General features: G+C 38.0%; 2 protein-coding genes across 2 annotated transcripts; one reads left to right on the forward strand and one right to left on the reverse strand.

The window, feature by feature from the left end:
- The first annotated feature begins 2,436 nt into the window (after positions 1–2,436).
- Positions 2,437–6,968, forward strand: psmd9 (proteasome 26S subunit, non-ATPase 9). Its single transcript, XM_079553054.1, has 6 exons — positions 2,437–2,621; positions 2,724–2,823; positions 3,809–3,996; positions 6,442–6,543; positions 6,620–6,708; positions 6,793–6,968. Exons 1-6 carry the CDS (start codon positions 2,496–2,498, stop codon positions 6,818–6,820), a joined length of 633 nt encoding a protein of 210 aa, XP_079409180.1. The 5' UTR covers positions 2,437–2,495; the 3' UTR covers positions 6,821–6,968.
- Positions 6,969–7,869: 901 nt separating this feature from the next.
- Positions 7,870–20,555, reverse strand: gtf2h3 (general transcription factor IIH, polypeptide 3). The gene is made up of 12 exons (XM_079552931.1): positions 20,426–20,555; positions 20,266–20,345; positions 18,550–18,656; positions 17,491–17,633; positions 15,717–15,779; positions 15,581–15,639; positions 15,445–15,519; positions 15,330–15,383; positions 11,397–11,465; positions 10,022–10,157; positions 8,094–8,130; positions 7,870–8,013 (listed from the first exon to the last, which is right to left on the reverse strand). The coding sequence occupies exons 1-12, from the start codon at positions 20,433–20,435 to the stop codon at positions 7,947–7,949; spliced, it is 900 nt and encodes a 299-aa protein (XP_079409057.1). The 5' UTR covers positions 20,436–20,555; the 3' UTR covers positions 7,870–7,946.
- Positions 20,556–22,430: the final 1,875 nt, after the last annotated feature.

The raw sequence follows: 22,430 nt of genomic DNA on the forward strand, positions 1-22,430 counted from the left end.
AAAAAAAATGACAAAAATAGTGACAAAAATGACCAAAAAAATATTGAAAAAAATGACCAAAAAGCTACAAAATGAGTTGAAATCTGATGACGTGAGGAAAAAGATCCATTTAGATGAGTTTTGTAGATCTTGGCTTTCAAATGAGGCGTTACACTGGCCTACAGGATTTGGGTAAAGCCAAAACTGGAGAAAATGCTCTCGGTTCAGGCGGGAGTTAAGAGGTTAAAGAGCATTTCTTTGTATTTTCAGGTATTTGTCGTTCTCTTTCATGTACTATACTCGTGCTTTGTTTGGCTCCAGACTTCCTTTCTCTGATGGATTTTCCTTTTATGCCAATCTTTAAGTCATTACTTTCATTTTCACCCGTTCTCAATAATGGAGCCGGCTCCGAAAACTGCCAAACTGCTAGCATGAGCGAGCTTCGGTTAGCCCGTGCTGAAACGCTGACTTAGTCCATTCTTAACTCAGCCTGTGGTCTGAACCTGAGCCAGTTCCTGCTCCATATTAGACGATACGATACTTAAATAGGAAGAACACCTTTGTGCAATGAGGATTTACTATATTACTTTCTTATGGACAAAATATTTTTTCCTAAACAGAGATTTGCACTTTACTGCTTGGAGAAGATGAAGGTCTTTCCTGTGTCTGTGATTCTAATGTGAATGATCTTGAATTTAACTGTGGTATAATGATGATGATGAAGCCTTTCTGTGCCTTAATGTTTCTGACCAGTTTAGCTCAGAGTTTGTGCAAATAAAGAAATGTTTTAATGTTCTCAGCACTATTATTCTTACATGAAGTTTATGAAAACCTTTTATGAAGACATCGTAGCCTACTGACTTTGGTAACGTTTTCCCTTTTTGTTGTTATTTTACAACTGTCTGTTATAAAATGTATATTAATAAAAGAAAATACAGCTGTGGATTTTACTATTTGAAGAGTCTGTTGTTGAACACTTTTACAGTTTGTTTAACCCCTTAACTAACTAAGCTTCTGGAAAAAAGCTGTAAAAATAGCAACAAAACTGAGACGAAAACAATGATGGAAATATGGCAAAAAAAGTGAGAAAACATTGACAAAAAAGTGACGAAAAATTGATGAAAAAGTGGCAAAAATGTCACAAGAAATTGACCAAAAATTGACGAACAAATGACAAAAATGTGACAAAAATGTGACAAAAAAATTACAAAAATTGACAAAAAATGATAAAAAAAAATTGATAAAAGAAATGTGACAAAAAATGACAAAAGAAACTTACAAAAACGAGTTGAATACGCAACAAAAAAATGATGGAAAAAAAATGTGATTAAAGAATGTGAAAAAGATCCTCTCGGTTCAGGCGGGAGTTAAGAGGTTACATAAAAAATAATAATAAATAAATTAGAAATAAAAAAAAAACATCAACAATAACATTTGAAAGGTCTAGTTTTCAAACATGTATATGTAAGTAAATTTGCTGGGGTAAATTTGGGAAACATTGGAAAAATTTAGGAAATAATGTGAAAATTTGGGGCAGATTGGCGGGGAAATTGGGGAATGAAACGTGAGAAAATGTGAAGATATTTAGGGGGGAAAATAAATAAATAAAATTAAAAAAGAAAATATGAAAAATTTGTACGATTTTTCTTTTTTTTTTTTTATTAATAAAAGGTAACCGCTCACTTAGATTAACCTCTTAACTCCCGCCTGAACCGAGAGCATTTTCTCCAGTTCAGCTTTACCCAAATCCTGTTGGCCAGTGTAACAACTCATTTGAAAGCTAAGACCTGCAAAACTCATCTAAATGGATCTTTTTCCACACGTCATCAATTTTTTTTTCCATCTTTTTTTAGGGGGGGGGGGGGCTTTTCAACTCATTTTGGAACTTTTTTGTCATTTTTTTTTGTCATTTTTTTGTCACATTTTTGTCATTTTTTCGTCACTTTTTCGTCAATGTTTTCTCACTTTTTTGTCACATCTTCATTGTTTTTGTCTCAGTTCTGTCGCTATTTTCACACCTTTTTTCCAGATGCTTTTGGATTGGGGTAAAGCCAAGCTGGAGAAAATGTGCTCGGTTCAGGCGGGAGTTAAGGGGTTAAGCATCGGGAAAAAATAAATAAATAAATAAAATAAAAATAAAACTCTGTTCAGGCATCGGCACCGGAGACTGAGCATTGCCATCGAACTGGCATCGAAGAAAAATATGTAAATAAAAAAATAAAAAAATCATAATTTAAAAAATATATATATATAAATAAAAATAACAATGTTTGTTTTTTTCAAATTGTAACACAGTGAGGATTTAAATTATTTTTTTGAATCATAAAATAATGTAAAACCTGCCAGTGAAAGCCGGATATATGGAGAAAAGGCCATCAGCGTGTGGTTTGTTCTGTCACCGTTAGGGGTCAGTATACCGCGTAAGAGCTGTTTCCACTGTGATGAAGTGAAAACCCCCGAAGAAGAGCGTTGTTTCGGAAGTACCTGAAGCCCGTGGTCACTGCGGTCACAACAACATGAGACTGATCGAAGAAGCTGCTTCTGAACACGAGGATCTAACGATGGAAGACGTTCAGGATCTGGTCAGAAAGAAAGACGAGATAGAAGAGCAGATAAAGGCGTACTATGACGTGCTGGAGGACGTAAGTGTCGCAGCCTGACGTACGCCACAGCTAGCTGAGATGCTAAGCTAATGCTAACGTGTATTTCCACGGGTTTAAAGCGGTCATTTCCCTTATATCCAGCAGGGCGTAGGCATCGAGGGGCCGCTGGTGGACGCGGAGGGTTTCCCCCGGGCGGACGTGAACCTGTATCAGATCAGGACGGCCCGAAACCAGATCGCATGTGAGTCGCTTTATTTTCTTCAACAAACTGATCATCACAAATCTGTTTATTCTGATTAACCTCTTAACTCCCGCCTGAACCGAGAGGATCTTTTTCCTCACGTCATCACTTTTTTTCTCCATCATTTTTTTGTTGGGTATTCAACTAATTTTTGTATTTTTTTTTGTCAAATTTTTGTAATTTTTGTCAATTTTTTGTAATTTTTTTGGTCAATTTTTTATCACATTTTTGTAATTTTTTTTATCACATTTTTGTCATTTTTTCATCCATTTTTTATCAAACCTTTGTCATTTTTTTGTCACATTTTTGTAAATTTTTTATAATATTTTGTAAAAAAAATTGTCACATTTTTTGTCACATTTTTGTCATTTTTTCATCCATTTTTGTCATTTTTTTGTCAAATTTTATCACATTTTTTGTCACATTTTTTGGTCACAGTTTTGTCATTTTTTCATCCATTTCTTTATCAAATTTTTGTCATTTTTTGTCACATTTGTCATTTTTTGGTCAATTTTTTATCATATTTTTGTAAAAAAAATTGTCACATTTTTTTCATTTTTTGTCACATTTTTGTCATTTTTTCATCCATTTTTGTAATTTTTTTGTCAAATTTTATCACATTTTTTGTCATATTTTTTGGTCACATTTTTGTCATTTTTTCATCCATTTTTTATCAAATTTTTGTCAAATTTTTGTCATTTTTTTGTCACATTTTTGTCATTTGTTCGTCCATTTTATGTCAATTTCTTGTGACATTTTTGCCACTTTTTCATCCATTTTTCGTCACTTTTTTGTCAATGTTTTCTCACTTTTTTGTCACATTTCCATCATTGTTTTCGTCTCAGTTTTGTGCTATTATCAAACCTTTTATCCAGAAGCTTTTGGACTGGGGTAAAGCCAAACTGGAGAAAATGTGCTCGGGTTAACTCATAACACATCAGGCAGTTACTAAAATGTTTCACGCCATTATTACTGTTATTCCCAGGCCTGCAGAATGACCACAAGGCGATCATGGCGGAGATCGAGGAGGCGCTCCACAGGCTGCACGCCCAGGAGAAGGCGAAGAGAGGCGAGGCTGTTGCCCACGACGATCCCATGGAGGCGGAGCTCAGTCTGCCCTCGCCGTTCGCTCGGGTGGACGCGGTCACGGCAGGATCCCCCGCCCACAACGCCGTCAGTAACACACACGTTACAGCAACACACGCCATTACAGCAACTAGGGCTGGGTACCGTTCGTTTTTTCGATACCACTACTTTAACGATACCTGCTTTTCGGTACCGGTGCCTTAACGGTACTTCTTTCGATACCTATGTTATTTTAATTGAGTTAAAATAATGTGCAGGAAAAGTATCGTTCAGGAGGAAGTCCAAACACGGCACATCAGAAAACAGGAGCAGCAACGTCACCTGTAACTTCATTTTTTGAGCAGAATTCCCACTAAAGCCGTGATAAAAAGAGAGAAAGGACATTTTTTACCTTCTGAGCTGCAGGAACAGACCAGATCCACATCAGGACCGTTTACTGAAGATAAACTTTTCAGTGAAAGACAGTGAAGGCTTCTCACACGTCACAGATCTGTTAAATAGTGAGAGCGCTCACTCTGTCACTGAAAATGCACCAGAACTGTTCCAAACATGGCTGATGCAGAGTGAGCCTCACCTTTTCCAGAGACAATCTTTGATCCAAATGCTCCGGTGCAGCTGGAGTTTAAACAACAGCAGTAACTTCAGGCTCTGGGGCTAAAGCTAAAGCCCATGTGTTTCTTGTTGTCACTACCGTGTTGTCACTGCTTTTCTATTTGTCTAAGAGTCTAGTTTCTTATTCAGTCCAGGTTTAGGCCTGGTTTTTAACCAGTTTACTGTAAGTCCTGGTTTAGTCCTGGTTTAGTCCTGGCTCAGACCGCATTGCATTTGTGCTGAAGCTGCTCATGAGTTCAGGCTTTTTTAGACTCACTGAGGATCATTTATTGACGTTTGGAGAGAAAAAGTACTGAAAATTGGTACAAAAAAAATGTTTTTGGATTACCGATACAGCTTTTCGGTCGGTACCAAGTAGGTACCCAGCCCTAACATCGACGCACGCCGCTGTCTATACTTTTCAAAAAGGAGCATTTTATTTCCTCTACAAATCTGTACATTAACCTCTTAACTCCCGCCTTTTCTCCAGTTCGGCTTTACCCAAATATAAAAGTTTCTTGACTGGCGACCAAGGACGACTGAGAAACAGCCTGTTAAAGTCTTCAATTCGAGAACCAGGCTGTGTAAACGCACACGCCATAAAAAGAGATCGAGAACACGCGGTGTTTGAAACGTGTCAACAATGAATGTTGTCGTTGAAAATTGACTTGAAACGCAGATATTTAGGCATTTGCCTCTTCACTAGGGATGTCACGGTAACCGGTGTAGCGGTAAACCCCGGTAAAAATTTTGACGGTGAAAATGACCGTCTTGTTTTGTATTTTTATTATTATCTCGGTGAATGACCGCCCCCGCGGTGTAGGCACGGTGAGCCTCACCAGCCACCGTCTCATCTGCTGCAGTTTCCGCGCATGCGCACTTTGTTGTTTGCCCAAACAAAACTTCCTCCAAGCTGGAATCATGTCCGACACGACAGCGCAGGATCTATCAGCCTCAGAGCTCAGTTTGCGGAGCGTGCAGGAAAAAGTGTCTCCAAATGCAGCAACACTTCGAACCTCTGACTCTCCTGCGTGACCGTCTCCCTCTATAGCAGGAAGCTAACGTTAGCGCTTTAGCTGAAATGCTGATGTGGGACTTTGGGTTGAGGGAGAATGTAACGAGTCGCCTCATAGTGCGGCTGCAGCGCCACCACCAGTACATAAACATGTCCGGATACCTCCGCACAATGGCACAATGCGTTACGGGGCTCCCGGTGGCAGATTGCAATATTTTCACTCTCGCCGCAGTTTTATGAATTTAATAATGATGGCATTTTCCCAAATCTGCAAAGCGAAAGCTCACTGGAAGGACAACAACAGTTTTCCTGATAGAGACGGTTTATCTTCGTTTCTGACGCTATAAATAGTACATGTAACACCCTCGAAACGATCATCAACACATCGTTATAGTTCCTTTACTGTGATGTGAACATATTAACACACATTTAAAAAAAATACCGCGATAATACCGAAAACCGTGATAATTTTGGTCACAATAACCGTGAGGTAAAATTTTCATACCGTGACAGCCCAACTCTTCACATAACGTTAGTGTCCGACCAGAGAGGACAGAGGAGTTACTCAGAAAGGAGAGTTTCATAAAACAGGCATAATCTCTGAATGAAGAAAAAAAACTGTGATTTTGATGAAAACTAGCCTCTGTTTAGCTTAGATTTTTCAGGAACCGAGGCACGTAGAATTAAACTGTTTTTTAACCTACGGAGAGCTCAGAGTCTCGTCTTTCAAACGAGCCACACCATGTGTCCATAGCCATAACATAGAATACGCTGTGGTGCTACAAATATCGTGTAAAAAGGTCTGGATTGCGCTCTACAGCTAAATCCCCAAAACAGGATGTGTCACCGCACATGTTTCTATTACTATTAAACTAAACTATTGAGAAGTTTTAATTGTTCATTTTATTTTTGTTTTTTGTTCCCAGGGGCTCCGAGTGGGAGATGAAGTCATTGAGTTTGGTTCCGTGAATTCCAATAATTTCCAGACTCTGCAGAACGTGGCCTCAGTGGTGCAGCACAGTGAAGGGGTGAGGAGGACTTTAAAAAGGTTTATAAACATCATAATTGTGACCAAAGTATAAAACATTCACGCGTTTGCAACAGAAAGCGTTACGTGTGGTCGTGGTCCGCGGTGGACAAAGATCTCCGATGACTCTGACCCCCCAGAGGTGGTCTGGGCGGGGGCTCTTGGGGTGAGTAAAGCATCAGCACAGAATACTGTATGAATACTACAGAATACTACAGAGAAAGTGATTCTCCTTCTCCTCTTGTTTCAGGTGTAATATTGTTCCGAACCCTCGGTAACTGAAGAAATCACGTGTTAAATAAATAAACTGTTTTTGTGTTTCAGAAAAGTATTTTTACAGCACTTCCCAATTAAACAAAGAACTGATAGTGCGAGATTCCTTTTGCGGAATTGTGAATAAAGACAAATAAACAGCCTTTGCTTTTGTCAGAGTCCTTGGAACATGGATAAAAACTAGGACTGGGCACCGTTCATTTATTTTTTCATACCATTCTTTTCCAATACCTGTATTCAAATATTTATCATATAGAACCAAAAAACCAATTAATGTTAATTTATTTTTACTTTTCCTTCCATTTAATTTCTTTTACATTTGTATCATTTGAGGTGAAACAACCAAGAAATTTCCTTTAATGACAAAAGGGCGGAAAAAAACACTTTCCAAGTTTTTCTTATTCATCCCATTTTAATCATTATCATTTAATCAAACCACGTTTTTCCATAAATTTTGCCACATTTTTCCCCAATCTATTTTTTTTTTTACATGTTTTTTCCCAAATTTCTTATTTTTGCCCCACATTTTTCAATTTTTTTACCCCATTTTCTACTCTCCCTCCCATTTCCCTCAAATTTTCCAATTGTTTAACAGATTTTTTTTCCCACTTTTTCTAAATGTTTCCATATTTTTTCAATTTTCCATTTTTTTTTCCAACTTTGCCTAAAAAAATGTCCCAATTTTTCAGCTTATTTTTCAGTTTGTCTCAATTTTCCCCCTTTTTAAGTTTTTTTTCACGTTTTTTTTTTTTTTACTAAATTTGTCATTTTTAACCAATTTTATTCCCCTCCCAATTAATTTTTTTTTTTTTTCTCCCAATTTAGCCAAATTTGCCTCTTTTTCCTCCATGTTTTTCCCAAAACTTTGGAACTTTTCCCAATTTAGCTTTTTTAAATTTTTTTATTGACCAAGACCATACAATTTTGAATATAAAGATTTCATTTTTCTTTTCGGTTTCTGCTTTTGCTACTTTTATTTTTTCAATACCAGTAAAGTTTTTTTCTCGGTATCAGACTGGTATCGTTTAACGGCGCCTTAATAAAAACGCATCACACTTTTGCTGCTTTTTGTATTTTAATGAAAAACTTGTTAAATATCAAAATAAAAATGGAAGAAAACGAGAGCAACCATCACGACGGCTTCAGCTTTTTCTTCTTTGGCTTCACCATCTGTGGCAGCTGGATCTTAAACACAGTCCTGAAACATAAACACATCGTGTGGTTACGTTTATTTCACCTGAACAGAGTCGAGGTGGATGTTTGTGGATCTGGACTTACTCGCAGGTTGTGCAGATGGGGCTGAAGTTGCAGAAAACTGAAACAAACAGAAAGTCATTAAACGTAACACAGGTCGAAGTAAGGGCTGGGGACCAGAAAATAACAGTCAGTATCAAAAGCAGATACTGAGAGGAAATATGAAATCTTAATATTCAAGTTTTTATGCTGTTGGTCATCAAAATATAAAGGGAAAAAAAGTGAATCACAAGTTGAAAAAATAAATAAAATGGGAAAATTAAGGAAAAAAATGGAAAAAAACAAACAAAAAAAAATATGGAAAAAACTTTGAAACTGGGAAAAAGTGGTAAAAACAATAGATACGGGCGGAGAAGGGGGCGTGGCCTCACCGACAGGGAAAACAATCTTTTGGGAAACACAATTTTTCACTCTTTCTAGCCACTTTATGGCGAAACATAAACTTATTTATCACATACAAATAAAGTCAAGTCTAAATCGGGTCCATGTGGATGTTTATTCAGTAGAAGCGGAAAAAATGGCAGTCGTAGCTAGCGCTAGCACGATGCTAACATGAAGCATCATGTTAGCATTCTCCGCTATTTATGGGCAGTTGAACCACTTTGCTCCTCTCCATAATCTCTCTATATCCATAATTCAGCATTTGTTAAAGGAGCTTTACCTGATTGTACAAAGAAACAGGGTAACTCAAATGTCTATTTTCTGGTCCAAACTCATCCCAAACTTTCCTAATGCATTTACAACATCAACATTCGTCACAGGGACTGAGTTTAAACAAGGTTTCACAACATTCAGGAGGAAAACTGTCACTTCACTGTAAAAAATGCCTACTAGCCTGACATTTTATGACTGTTTAAAAGGCTTTAAAACCAGTGTTTTTTGGATAAATGTCTGCTTTTACCATATACTAAAGCAGTGGTTCTCAACCTGGGGGTCGGGACCCCCATAGGGGTCACAAGACAAATTTGGGGGGTCGCCAGATTATTTAGATAAAGTATACATATTTTAATTAGCATATAATCTAATGTTTTATTGTAGCATGTGTTGTTGTTGTACCAAAGTGCCATTATTTGTTCGTAGTTTCATGAATTTTATTTCAGCTATTTGTTTTTTCTCTTTGTTTTTTTTTTGTTTTTTTTACTTTTTGTTTATTGACAAGTCAGAACAACAAGTTACAACAAAGGTCTATGATTTTTTTCCCCTCCTCCCCAACAAAACAAACAAAAAACAAAAAAAACATTAATATTTTTTTATTTTTATTAATTAATTAAAAAAATAATAATTAAAAGACATGGAAAAATAAATAAAAATAATAATTATAATAATAGTAATAATAATAATTTAAAAAACTAAATAAATAAAATAAAATGCGGTCCTATAAACAACATTATGAGAACTTATCTCTACTATTTAACAATAGCCCGGGTGGGGGGTCACGAACCCCTTTACCTGCTATAATGGGGGTCGCGGCTCCAAAAGGTTGAGAACCACTGTACTAAAGGACAAAACTAATTTTATTCCACTACAGAGAATTTAAAAAATCCCCTTTTCCCCTTAAATGTTTACTCCTCTGTCAGCACATATGAACTAATGTCCAATTATTTCCTCATAAAGGCGTCCAAAAGTGGAGACAATATTCAAAAACATGAGTGTGATGCTGGCCAATAGATAGCACTTTCATATAGAATAATATGTCATGTTTCTGAATGAGTTTAGTGTAGTTTATTTATTCAGGACCCTGTGCAGTTACATTAAAAAGATATTTAGCACTATGCTAATTTCCATCTGTAGTCCTACACAATTGAACGCAACCTATTGGGGTAAATTCGGAGGGGAAAAATGAAAAATTTGGGAACATTGGGGAAAAAACACAACAAAAAAAAATGGGCGAAACAACAACTCAAACAAATGATGCAAAGGAGTGAATGAAGATTATTGGCTGAGAGACTCACTGGACAGGCAGACGGAGCACACGTATCCGATCTCGATGAGGTTTCGATGGCAGAAACAGGCGGCTCTGTAATCCACGTGAGCGGGCGGAGGCAACACCAGCTGACCTCGCTGCTCCGAGTCCGGCAGGAACACCCACTGAGGCGACAACGCGCTCGTCACTCACATACAACGCTTTCAAAATGTCTGCCTCCATCTATGTCACTTCCTGTCGGTGTCCAGGAAGAACTAAAGATCACAAAACTGGGCACAATCTTTAGCAGAATCTTAAATATAATAAATGTTTTAGAAAAAAATCATGTCTAATGTGTCATATGTACTTTAAAGGTGCATTATGCAACATTTACGTGGAAAAAATATATATATTTGTGCATATATATCGGGTCCGTCAGGAGTGAAAACCTACAAAATAGCTTAACCTGGAGCCTCCTAGAGACCACTGTGATGGAAAGAAAAGGCTCCCATGCAGCCACTGGGTCACTACAAGCTCAAACAGGCACAAATATAAACTTTTTTTTCCATATAAAAAGTTGCATAATGCACCTTTAAGCCAGATGTTTATTGAAGCATGAACTTAACCTCTTAACTCCCGCCTGAACCAAGAGGATCTTTTTCCTCACGTCGTCAGATTTTTTTCCCCATCATTTTTTTGTTGGGTATTCAACTCATTTTTGTAACTTTTTTGTCATTTTTTGTCACATTTTTGCATTTTTTTTGGTCACATTTTAATCAATTTTTATCACATTTTTGGCACATTTTTGTCTTTTTTTTTGGTAATTTTTTTGTCACATTTTTATCATTTTTTGTCACATTTTTTGTCAATTTCTTGTGACATTTTTGTGAAATTTCTGCCACTTTTTCATCAATTTTTCGTCACTTTTTTGTCACATTTCTGTCATTTTTTCGTCCATTTTTTTAAATCAAATTTGTCATTTTTTTGTCACATTTTTTGTCATTTTTTTGTCACATTTTATCATTTTTTTGTCACATTTCTGTCACATTTTTATCATATTTTTGTCATATTTTTGTCATTTTTTCGTCAATTTTTGTCAATTTCTTGTGACATTTTTGCCACTTTTTCATCAATTTTTCGTCACTTTTTTGTCACATTTCCATCATTGTTTTCGTTTCAGTTTTGTTACTATTTTCACAGCTTTTTTCCAGAAGCTTTTGGACTGGGGTAAAGCCAAACTGGAGAAAATGTGCTCGGTTCAGGTGGGAGTTAAGGGGTTACAAGTGGGATTTTAGGAAAAACGATAATTTTACTGGTTCCCAAGATATTTTTTTTTTAGAAAACCTGTTAGAACTGGGAAAGTCCAGAACAATAATACTGAATTATCTGTAGTTTGGACAAAGGAATGAAGAGACGACATTTACCAGGAGATACTGAGCCAGGGCCATTTTCTGTGGGATCTTCAGGTACAAGCCTCCGGTGATGTCACAGGCCTGAAACACAAGGTTAAACAAAGGGTTTTGTATTCGCAAACAGAAAACAGTCCGTGAACAAACACCAAGATGTAAAAGATGCCTAAAATGTGTTTCCAGATTTTATACCATCACAGTTACAAGACGACACGAGCACCATGATCGAGCACTGGTGCAAATGGAGGAGGAACCCGTCTAAACTGAGACATACAGAGGAATAATAATGAATAATATCTAAAAATGGAGAATTTGTTTCCTCCTCGGCCCCGTTGTTGGGGTACCACAAGGATCTATTCTTGGACCTTTGCTCTATATGCTCCCTCTCGGCCCCATCCTTATGAAACACGGCAAACCCCTCTTAGATTACATTAATGACATAAAGTCTTGGATGTCATTGAATTTTCTTAATCTGAACCAAAACAGAAGTCATGATTTTTGGACCCAGTGTTCGTTGCAATTATAAAATTATTTGGATATTAAAATGGACCTTGGTGTTAAATTTCACCGACATATTTCTGGTGTGGTCCAGATGAGTTTTTATCACTTAAAGCTTTTGGAGCCGCGACCCCCATTAAAACAGTAAAAGGGGTTCGTGACCCCCCCGCCCGGGTCACACCGGGGGGAATCGGAACATTAGCCTACATAACTCTTAAAAAACAAAAAATATAACAAATGGCTAAAATAAAATTCATCAAACATATAATGGCACTCATCATAATCTTTAGTTTTTTGGTTTCTTTTTGAAAGACACTAGGTAGAAACAAACAAAGCTGTTCAAATACCTTACGCGTTTCGACGGACAAGGACAAGTTTGTTTCTACCTAGTGTCTTTCAAAAAGAAACCAAAAAACTAAAGATTATTACTCAAGAAGACATAATGAATGTAATAAAAGAGGCACTCATCATAGCACACACAAGCGACAACAAAATATTATAATATATGCTAAAAAAGTATGTGTATTTTATCTACATGATCTGGCGACCCCCAGCTTGAGAACCACTGACTTAAAGAAACAGGCCACTGTTTTTACATGCTGAGATTAGGGCTGTCACGGTATGAACGTTTGACCTTACGGTTATTGTGACCAAAATTAGCACGGTTTTCGGTATTACCGCGGTATTTTTTTATTTATTTTTTTTAAATATATTTTTATTATTTTTCTTTTAACTTCATTAGTTGTACATGGGAAATGATATTGGTTAAAACATAGAACAGATACAAAAAAAGGAAGAGCAAACAAATGGAAAGAAAAAAACAAAAACTAAATAATAAGAAATATGAAAAAATAAAATAAAAATAAAAATACTAACGCAGTCACACACGTTCTCTCACATACAGGTACAGACAAAGGCTAATTCATGGGCTATGGATACGATTCGTTGTACATATGTATTAGAAAGATTAAGTTGGAGGTTGCAGAACACATTGTTTTAAGGCAGACAGATATGGATACGGTATTTTTTTTAATGTGTGTTAATATGTTCAGAAAGTCCTACACAAACTGAAATAGTTTCAAAAAAGTTTAACAGTGCTTATTATATAAAAAAAAAAAAATACAGACAAAGCCTTATCAAAAGTGCAACTTTTCACATCAAAGTAAAGGAACTAAAACGATATGTTGTTGATGTTTTGAGGGTATTACATGTACTATTTATAGCGCCAGAAACGAAGAAGAATATTTTTGAGCAAGATAAACCGTCTATATCGCGACACGGCTTATGCTGGCGGTGGCGCTGCAGCCGCACTATGGGGCGACTCGTTACATTCTCCCTCAACCCAAAGTCCCACCTCAGCATTTCAGCTAAAACGCTAACGTTAGCTTCCTGCTATAGAGCTGTGGGGACGGTCACGCAGGAGAGTCAGAGGTTCGAAGTATTGCTGCCTTTAACCTAATAGATCCATGCCTTTAGAGACACTTTTTCCTGCACGTTCCGCAAACAGGAAAACTGTCTCTAACAGCTGTCCTTCAGCTTTCTTTATCTATTATAGAAAACGCTATCTCAATGGCCGCCGCCTGGGCGCCGCCATGTTTATTTCCCATACCGACTTTGAAGCTAAGCAGGAAAGTGCCTGGTTAGAACTGGGATGGGAGACCGTTCCTCCGATGCTAAGCAGGGAAAGGCCTGGTTAGGACTGGGATGGGAGACCGTTTGGGAACACCAGGAAGCCTGGCGACAGTACTGAGTGTGTGCGTGGTTGGTGTTAGTACATCCGCGGCCGGCCCCCACGTGACGAGTCCCACAGCTCGCGGGCATTGGCCACGGGTCCATATGGACCGCGGTGCTGCTGTCCGAGGACAACCCGCTGTCACACAAACGCGAGTGCACGAGATCTGACTGCCGTGCGTGTGCGCGCATCCAAACAGGGCGATGTGTGTGTGCGCGCGTGTGTGTATGTATGTGTGCGTGTGCGTGTGCGTATGTGTGTGCGTGTGCGTGCGTGCCCAAAACCTCCTCAAACACGAGCCTCTAATCACACGCGCTGCTCCGACTGATTTATCCTCCGTGTGCGTAAAAGCGAAAATGACACTACAACTTAACGAGCGCATGGCCTGCACTGCGTAGTTTTTTTTCTTTTTATCTTTCTTTTTACTTTGCTGCTGTACCATTTGTTTACTATTTTGCTTTCACGTATTGAGCCCAGAGGTACATTTTATTCTAAAGCAGCTTTGAAAGCATTGCCAATTTTATTGTAAGGTTATAAATACTGTCTAACAACGATAATTAGGCTATTTCATTTCAAAACCTACTCATTATTTTTTGGATTGTAAACTACCGTGATGCACCAAACCACGGGTCCTGCACCGTGAACCAAACCGTTAGAGCTGAACCCCTAATATTTATCCATAATTATTCCACTGTCTCTTGAATTCTATTCCCTGAGTTTAGCGAAAATATTGTCGTTGTAGTTTATAAGAAAGGAGCACGGGTGCATCAAACACTCCAATTGCAGTTTGTTTGACTTTTTTTTTTGCATTCATTCTTTTACTCATTTGTAGTGGCCATAGTTTTTGGCATGGGTTGGGAACCACTGGTCTACAGCTGCACTGTGTGACGGGTTGGACATTTCTTTGTAATCACTCACAATCTCAGAATATCAAATGTGGAGACTAGCGAGGCCCGGCCGAAGGCCGGGTCTCAGCTAGTAATAATATAATTTACAATAACATGTCCAGACTTCAGGCTCGGCCTCTGAGGCTGATCCTGCGCTGTCGTGTCGGACATGATTCCAGCTTTGATAAAGTTTTGTTTTGGTTGTAGCTCCAGAGGCGCCTGCGGCAGCTTCAGCTGATGAGACGGCGCCTCATGAGGCTCACTCTGCCTAAACCGCGGGCGCCGTAATCCACCGCGGTAAAATATTTTTTCAAAAACAAGACGGTAATTATTATTGTCAACATTTTAACCGGGGTTTACCGCCACACCGGTAACCGTGACATCCCTAGCTGAGATATGTACCTGAGCTTAGACGAGTTCATGTGTACCTGTCTGGTCTTCACGCGTGCCCTCAGTCACGTTAGCACAGACGGCGTTAGCATTTAGCCTCTGCTCCTCTATAGCTCCAAACCAAGTGAAGATAGAAGCTACCAAGCTCTTCCACGTTTTCACTATTTAAATATGGTTACGTGAAGTGTTACACGATAATGTTTAATTACACAAAGTACTCCTGGTATTATTACGCCGTACAATATAGTTCCCCTTTTTATCTGCTTAGAAAATCCACATTGTTTAATTCTGTTGAGTTTTTGTTACATTTTTGTCACTTTTTCATCACATTTTTGTCACTTTTTCATCACATTTTTGTTGCCTTTTTGTCCTTGTTTTCTTTCGGCTTGTTTCAGGTGGTGAGTAAGAGGTTAAAAATGTCAGAAGAAAAACAATAATGACCTGCTGTAGGAGCCCAGAGTCTGAGTCCAGCACACAGGCGTCGATCAGAATGTTCTGCAGTGACACATAAAGCATTAGTGAATGAATCAAGAGTGAGTGATGTGATGGTGAATACCTGCTTCTGAGCTGCGAAGATGACATTCATGAAGTTCATGTACTGCAGAGCGCAGTCGTCCGCCGCTTTGATCACCTTCACAAACAAAAGTACAAGTTAGAGACGACCATTCAGCTAAATATCACTGTGAACTCACCAATATCCTGGACTTCATCTCCTGCCCTCCCTCCAGTGCTTTGGACATGCGGTGGACGTCTGGACATCCAAGGTTAAGGAAAGACGTGACATCATAGAGTCACAAAGACCACATTGTCCTGAATCTTAAAGGATACAACAAAGTGCTTTGGCGAGGGATCCGGCCAGTAAGGTGTCCGTCGAAGTCCCTTTGATTTCAGCTGCAAATCAAAGCATTCAGTGTTTTAATGTTGGAGCAAAAACTCACTCAAGGCTGTGATGTAGAAGCTTTCGAACAGCGGTTTTTAAAAGGTTCATGTGATGTCAAAACGTTCTACTAAAAACAGCCAATCTTCCTTATTCCTGGGGCTCGAGTAGAAACGAGAATGGGAGTTACTTCCGGTGAGATGCTGGAAGTCGGTGGTTTCCAGGGCGAGTTTTCGTTTCACATAGAGGTTTATTTCAACATTTCCAGATGATTTTCTCATCGATCAGCCTCAGTAACATTTGAAAACATGTCCTCGTGCAGCTCAGGAACAGGTTTTTTTGTTCACGGTTGAATTAAAACACAGAGAGATTTGTGGCTCTGGAACAGGCCGTGTTTGGAACCTGCTCCTGGACTGAAGCTGGGCTTAAACTGTGACATGTTCGGGGCGATTTTGAACAAACTAAATGTGACCGACTCCGACATGAGGAGAACCTGAGCCTCACGGAGGAGTTTTACTGTAAAGAGCAAAAACAGCAAGCTGAGGGTCTGAACACACTGCATTTTACATGTCTTAGGTTTATTTTCTGATGGTTTTTGAGGAAAACCGTTGACCTGATTAAACTCCAGACATGTTGTGTTTCTGTAAATGCGGCGCATGAAATAAGGCTCATAAACTGTAGCTTAGTTTAATCTGAAAATGTGAAGATCTCTGCGGATATTTAACCAATCCAGTGTCTTTGCCCTTTAATTTTAGATTTAATAGAGATATAGTCAAATAATCTTCTCCAATTTCAGTCTAGTTTTTGTCGACTAAAATTGCATGTAAATGAAGTCGACTTTACATTTATAATATTTATTATAATCACATATAATTAAGGTCCACTACCGTATGGAGTAGGGCTGGGCGATATTGATGAAAATCAATATCTCAATATTTTTGGGGACTTTCTTGATAATGATGACGCAGCGATATTTTGGCAAACCGTCAGAAATATATAAAACGGTGCTACAAATATCTTCATTTGTATTGCTTTGTCGCTCAAAAACTACAAAAGGGCAGAAAAAAACATTTGTTTCCCCTTTTGTCCATTTCTAATCCCCCCATTTCCCATTTTTTAAATAGTTCAGTTCAGTTCAATTCAGTTCAAGTTTTTTTATTCAGCCATGGTGTTATTACAGACACAATAATAACAACAGCAAAAGCAAAATATTCAATGCTGAATAGGAGCATGAGGAAGACATTGTCTTAAAAATTTCATGCCCCTTTGTTTTTTTGTTTTTTTCTCCAAAATCTGAGCTGGCTAGATTAGTTAGTTAGTTAGGCTATTAATAGATTTTTCCCTTTTTCCCCCCAATTCTACCAATATCTTACCTGTTTTTCCCCCATATCATTTCCCATTATTTGCCCCCCTTTTTATATAATTTCCCACATATTTCCCAATTTCTTAAAATTGGAGACAAACTCAATATTGGACATTTGCAAATCTTCCAAACTGCTATTTCCATATTATGTTGTATATCTCTCCCCCTTCCCTATTATGGAGCTTCTCTCACATGAAAACTGCCTTGTTGTATGGACATTATGACATCATCACAGTCTAAAACATGATTTACCTCGACAGACACCACGAGGTCCAGCAGCTCTCAAGACATTATGACAATGTGACTTTATTTAATGATTATTTTTTCACTAGTCATGAGAACATTTGCGGTGTTGCTCTTACATTTGAGGATGACGCTCCGGATTTCCTCAGCCATCAGATTGTTGGCCACAGACAGCAGTTCGTATTTGCCGTCTCCACTTGACGAGGTGTCCTCATCCCGGCCGTCCCCCCCTCTCCAGGTCTTACTGGGGTACAGGAAGTGGCTGAAACACAGAAGTGACAATGACGAGATCTGCTGCTGCCGTCGGTCTGGATGATCTTGTGCTACAGAAGGACAGTATTATAGAAACACGTGTCGCTGAGTCACGACAAACCACTTCCTGCAAGGCTCCACTTCATTTAGCATCAGCTTGACACTTTTTATGTAACTGGAAATACATTCAGGCGACACCAGTTTGGTACTGAAAAGAAATATCTTTGTCTTCAAGTTTTGATGGGGCCGGGACTTATTCCCAAAAAAAAAGATAATTTCAGGGGGGGTTAAAAAACTTGAAAAAAATTGGTAAAAATGAGAAAAATTGGTTAAAAAAGAACACAAAAATACACTTTTTTTAAGTATAAAAAAAACCCATGACATTGTTTTTTATTTTTATTTATTTGTTAAAAATGTTTAAAAAAAGGTTAAAAAACATGAAAGAAAAATAGTTAATTAATTAGAAAAAATTTGCAAAAATATGAAAAAAAAAGTTAAATTTGAAAAAATGTCTTTAAAAAAAGGTGAAAAAAATTGTTTAAAAAAAGGTGAAAAAATTTGTTTCAAAAAAGGTGAAAAAAATTGTTTAAAAAAAGGTGAAAAAAATTGTTTAAAAAAAAGGTGAAAAAAATTGTTTAAAAAAACATGAAAAAGTTTTTTTTTTAAAAAGGTTCAAAAAGTGTTTGTTTTTTAATGGGGGCCAAATAAGAGAAACTTGTAAAGTGTTTTTTTTCTGCCCTTTTGTCGTTTAAGGAAGTTTCTCTGTTGTTTCACCTCAAACAAATGATAAAAATGTAAAAAAAAAAATGAAATGGAAAGAAAAAGAATAAACGAACATTATCAATCTGTTTCACTGTAAGACAAATATCTCGGTATTGAAACAGATTTAACGGCCCTGGTGATCGTTACTGCAGCCGTGGTTTTACCTGTCCTGACAGTGACTCGCGATCACAGCCAGTTTGTTGGTCCTGCCCATGGACATGTGGGAGTTTCCCATCACCATCACAGCGTCCATGCACTTGGACAGCGTGAACTGAAAGACAGAAAAGAATGTCCTCACATGTAACTGGACCCGCGAGTGTCAGCGTGTCAGTGCAATGAAGCTGCCAAATATACAGGTCCTTCTCAACAAATTAGCATATTGTGATAAAGTTCATTCTTTTCCATAATGTAATGATAAAAATTAAACGTTCATATATTTTAGATTCATTGCAAACCAACTGAAATATTTCTGGTCTTTTATTGTTTTAAAACTGATGATCTTGGCATACAGCTCATGAAAACCTAAAAAAAATAGCATATTTCATCCGACCAATAAAAGAAAAGTGTTTTTAATACAAAAAAAGTCAACCTTCAAATAATTATGTTCAGTTATGCACTCAATACTTGGTCGGGAATCCTTTTGCAGAAATAACTGCTTCAATGCGGCGTGGCATGGAGGTAATCAGCCTGTGGCACTGCTGAGGTGTTCTGGAGGCCCAGGATGCTTCGATAGCCGCCTCATCCAGAGTGTTGGGTCTCTCAACTTTCTCTTCACAATATCCCACAGATTCTCTATGGGGTTAGGCTTGAGGGTGTCAATGATGGCCTTCTGGACAGCAGTCAGGTCGGCAGTCTTACCCATGATTGCGGTTTTGAGTAATGAACCAGGCTGGGAGTTTTTAAAAGCCTTAGGAATCTTTTGCAGGTGTTTCGAGTTAATGAGTTGATTCAGATGATTAGGTTAATAGCTTGTTTTGAGAACTTTTTAATGATATGCTATTTTTTTTTAGATAGGAATTTGGGGTTTTCATGAGCTGTTTGCCAAAATCATCAGTTTTAAAACAATAAAAGACCAGAAATATTTCAGTTGGTGTGCAATGAATCTAAAATACATGAAAGTTTTTCAATTTTTATCATTACATTATGGAAAAGAATGAACTTTATCACAATATGCTAATTTTTTGAGAAGGACCTGTATGTAAGGGGTAATTGTTCTTTTGTTACATTGTTTTGTTGTACATTTTTTATTCAAGTCTTATCATAATTACATTTACATTTTTAGCACTTTCAGGCTTATGGCTCATGGTCTATTTTTAAAACATTCTAATTTTATGAGATTTTTAAATTTGGGGCGATGGTGGTGCAGGTGGTAGAGCGGGTCGTCTCGTGATCGGAAGGTCGTGGGTTCGAATCCCAGCTCCCGCAAATGCACGCTGTCGTTGTGTCCTTGGGCAAGACACTTCACCCTCCTTGTCTCCAGTGTCTGTGTACACTGGTGTATGAATGAGAGAGTGAATGTGTGACTGGTTCCTTTACTGTAAAGCGCTTTGAGCCTGATAAAAGTAAAAAAGCGCTTTATAAGTTGAGTCCATTCAACATTTTACCATTTATTTGGGTTTTTACAAGCTGAGCCGTAATAATCAAAATGATAACAAATAAAGACTATTCAAATCTCACTTTGCATGTAATGAGTCATATATCAAATATTAGTTTCACAGTTTAAGTTGAAGAATAGAAGTGAATGCGCAGGGACTTGGCAGTGTGAGAGAAAAGTGACCATAACAAACCCTCACTGTTGTCCAGCGTTATAACATTTCATTTTAAACACGTGGGCCAATAAACTAATAAATAAACTAATAAATAAACTAATGTATAAGTACCTGAGGCTCCCGTTGTGCTTGTTGTCCCCACCATATCGGATTCACATCCACAACTATAACCAGCAAATTCACCTCATCCTCTGTGGACACATTAGTACAGTTACAAATATGAACAACAAAAGTATTTAAATACACAGACACTCATACCGAAGTTACGCACCTGACGCCATGACGATAGTTGATCATTTAACAATATTTCCGTGAAATTGGACAATGTATTGTTCAATAAAACTACAAAAGCCTATGAAGAAATGTAATTTACAGAAACATCCGCGCAGCCGGCCGCCATGTTGGAATTCTTCTTCTTCTTCTTCTTCTGGTGTTTACGCGGCAACATTCCACAGTGCTGCCCCCTCCTGGAGGACTTTAGAATGGGATCCTGTGACGCAAGTTGGCTTCGGTGAGGGCCGATTTTCTTCATCAAATGCCAGTCGTACGTCATGTATGGCTTAAGTGGCTGTTCTGCAAAGAAATGTAAAGGAACTGACTGTATGTTTCACATTTTTGATAAACCCCCGCCTTAAAGGGACTATAAAGAGTTTTAAAATGTTAAAATTAAGTATTTTCCTCCCCCTACATGTTCCAGCCATGTCCTAATGTGTAGAATGAGCTCAGACCTGTTCACCACAACTGCCTCTAAAATCCTGTACGGTCACTCAAAAATGTGTCACTTCGGCCCGAATTGCCGTCATGCACGAGCTTGATATAGAAGGTGCAGTTACACATATGGCCTGAGGTGGCAGTAGTGAGTATAAAATGGCGAACTTGCTTCCAGCCCCTTTAACCGAGCACATTTTCTCCAGTTCGGCTTTACCTAAATCAGAAAGTTTCTGGAGCTTATAAAAAGCTGAGACCTACAGAACTGATTGTAACTTTTTTTGTAATTGTCGCTGCTTATTTACGCATTTATTTATGTTTTTTATGAATTCTGTTGTTTTGTCGTCCATTTGTTGCTTTTTTTATCTTGCGTTTTTTTTGCGACTTTTTCATTGCTTTCTGTTTTTGTTGCCTTTTCATTGTTTTTTTCCGTTGCTTTTTTGGCATGTTTTTGTCGTCCATTTGTTGCCTTTTTTTAAAATTACTTCTTGTGTTTTGCCACATTTTTGTCACTTTTTTCATTGCTTTCTTTTTTGTGTGTGTGTTTTCATCCTCATTTCGTTGCAATATTGACACTTTTTTCAAGAAGCTTTGGGTAAATTTGGGTAAAGCCAAACTGGAGAAAATGTGCTTGGTTCAGGCGGGGGTTAAGAGACTAACAGGCCTTTGATTTCTGATCTGTGTTAAGGTATTTCTCAAAATCATCATGAGGGCCAGAGCTTCTATGCTGGAGGGCCGGATATAGCCCCCGGGCCTGACGTTGCCTGACCCCTGCTGTAATGTTATTAATGTGATCAAGGCTTAACTTAAAACCTCTTAACCTCTTTACACCCGACTTAACCGAGCACATTTTCTCCAGTTTGGCTTTACCCAAATCTAAAATCTTCTTGAAAAAAGCGTCAAAATATCGAGAAATGGAAAAGAAAATGAGGAACAGAAATGTGACCAAAAAAAGATGAAAATGTGTTGGAAAAGAGACGAGAAAAAAGACAAGGTGTAAACATGTAAACTCTCCAGTCAAGAAGCTTTTAGATTTAGGTAATGCCGAACTGGAGAAAATGAGCTTCAGGCGAGAGGGGGGTAAGAGGTTAAGTCAAATTGGGGGAATTTCTTCTTTTCAAATGAGGTTTGTACAGATTATAACTCAGTAACTGCTGCTGTCTCCTTGAGCAGACACTCCACTCTCCGTGTAAGTGTGTAACTATCAGTTGAATGATGGGTGTTGGTCATAAGTGCTGAAGGGCAGCCACGTTACTATCAATTTGTCTCAGGGCAGCTGTGGCAAAGAAAGTAGTTCTAACTAACCAGGGGCGGACTGGGACTGAAAAACGGCCCTGGACTCTGACCAGCCTGGCCCAAATTAGCGTAAATGCGACACTTCTTGACCGAAGAGCAACAGTGTAATGTCTGATTTGAAAGCTAAGACCTACAAAAGATCGAAACTTTTTGTCACATTTGTCACTTTTTGTGTTTTTTGTGTGTTTTTTTGTTGTGTATTTGTCACTGTCTTGTGTTTTTGTTATGTTATTATGGCTATTTTGTTGTTTTTTTACATTGCTTTTCTTCAT

This window comes from Gobius niger (genome assembly GCF_951799975.1).
Source record: "Gobius niger genome assembly, chromosome: 1".
Lineage (NCBI taxonomy): Eukaryota > Metazoa > Chordata > Actinopteri > Gobiiformes > Gobiidae > Gobius > Gobius niger.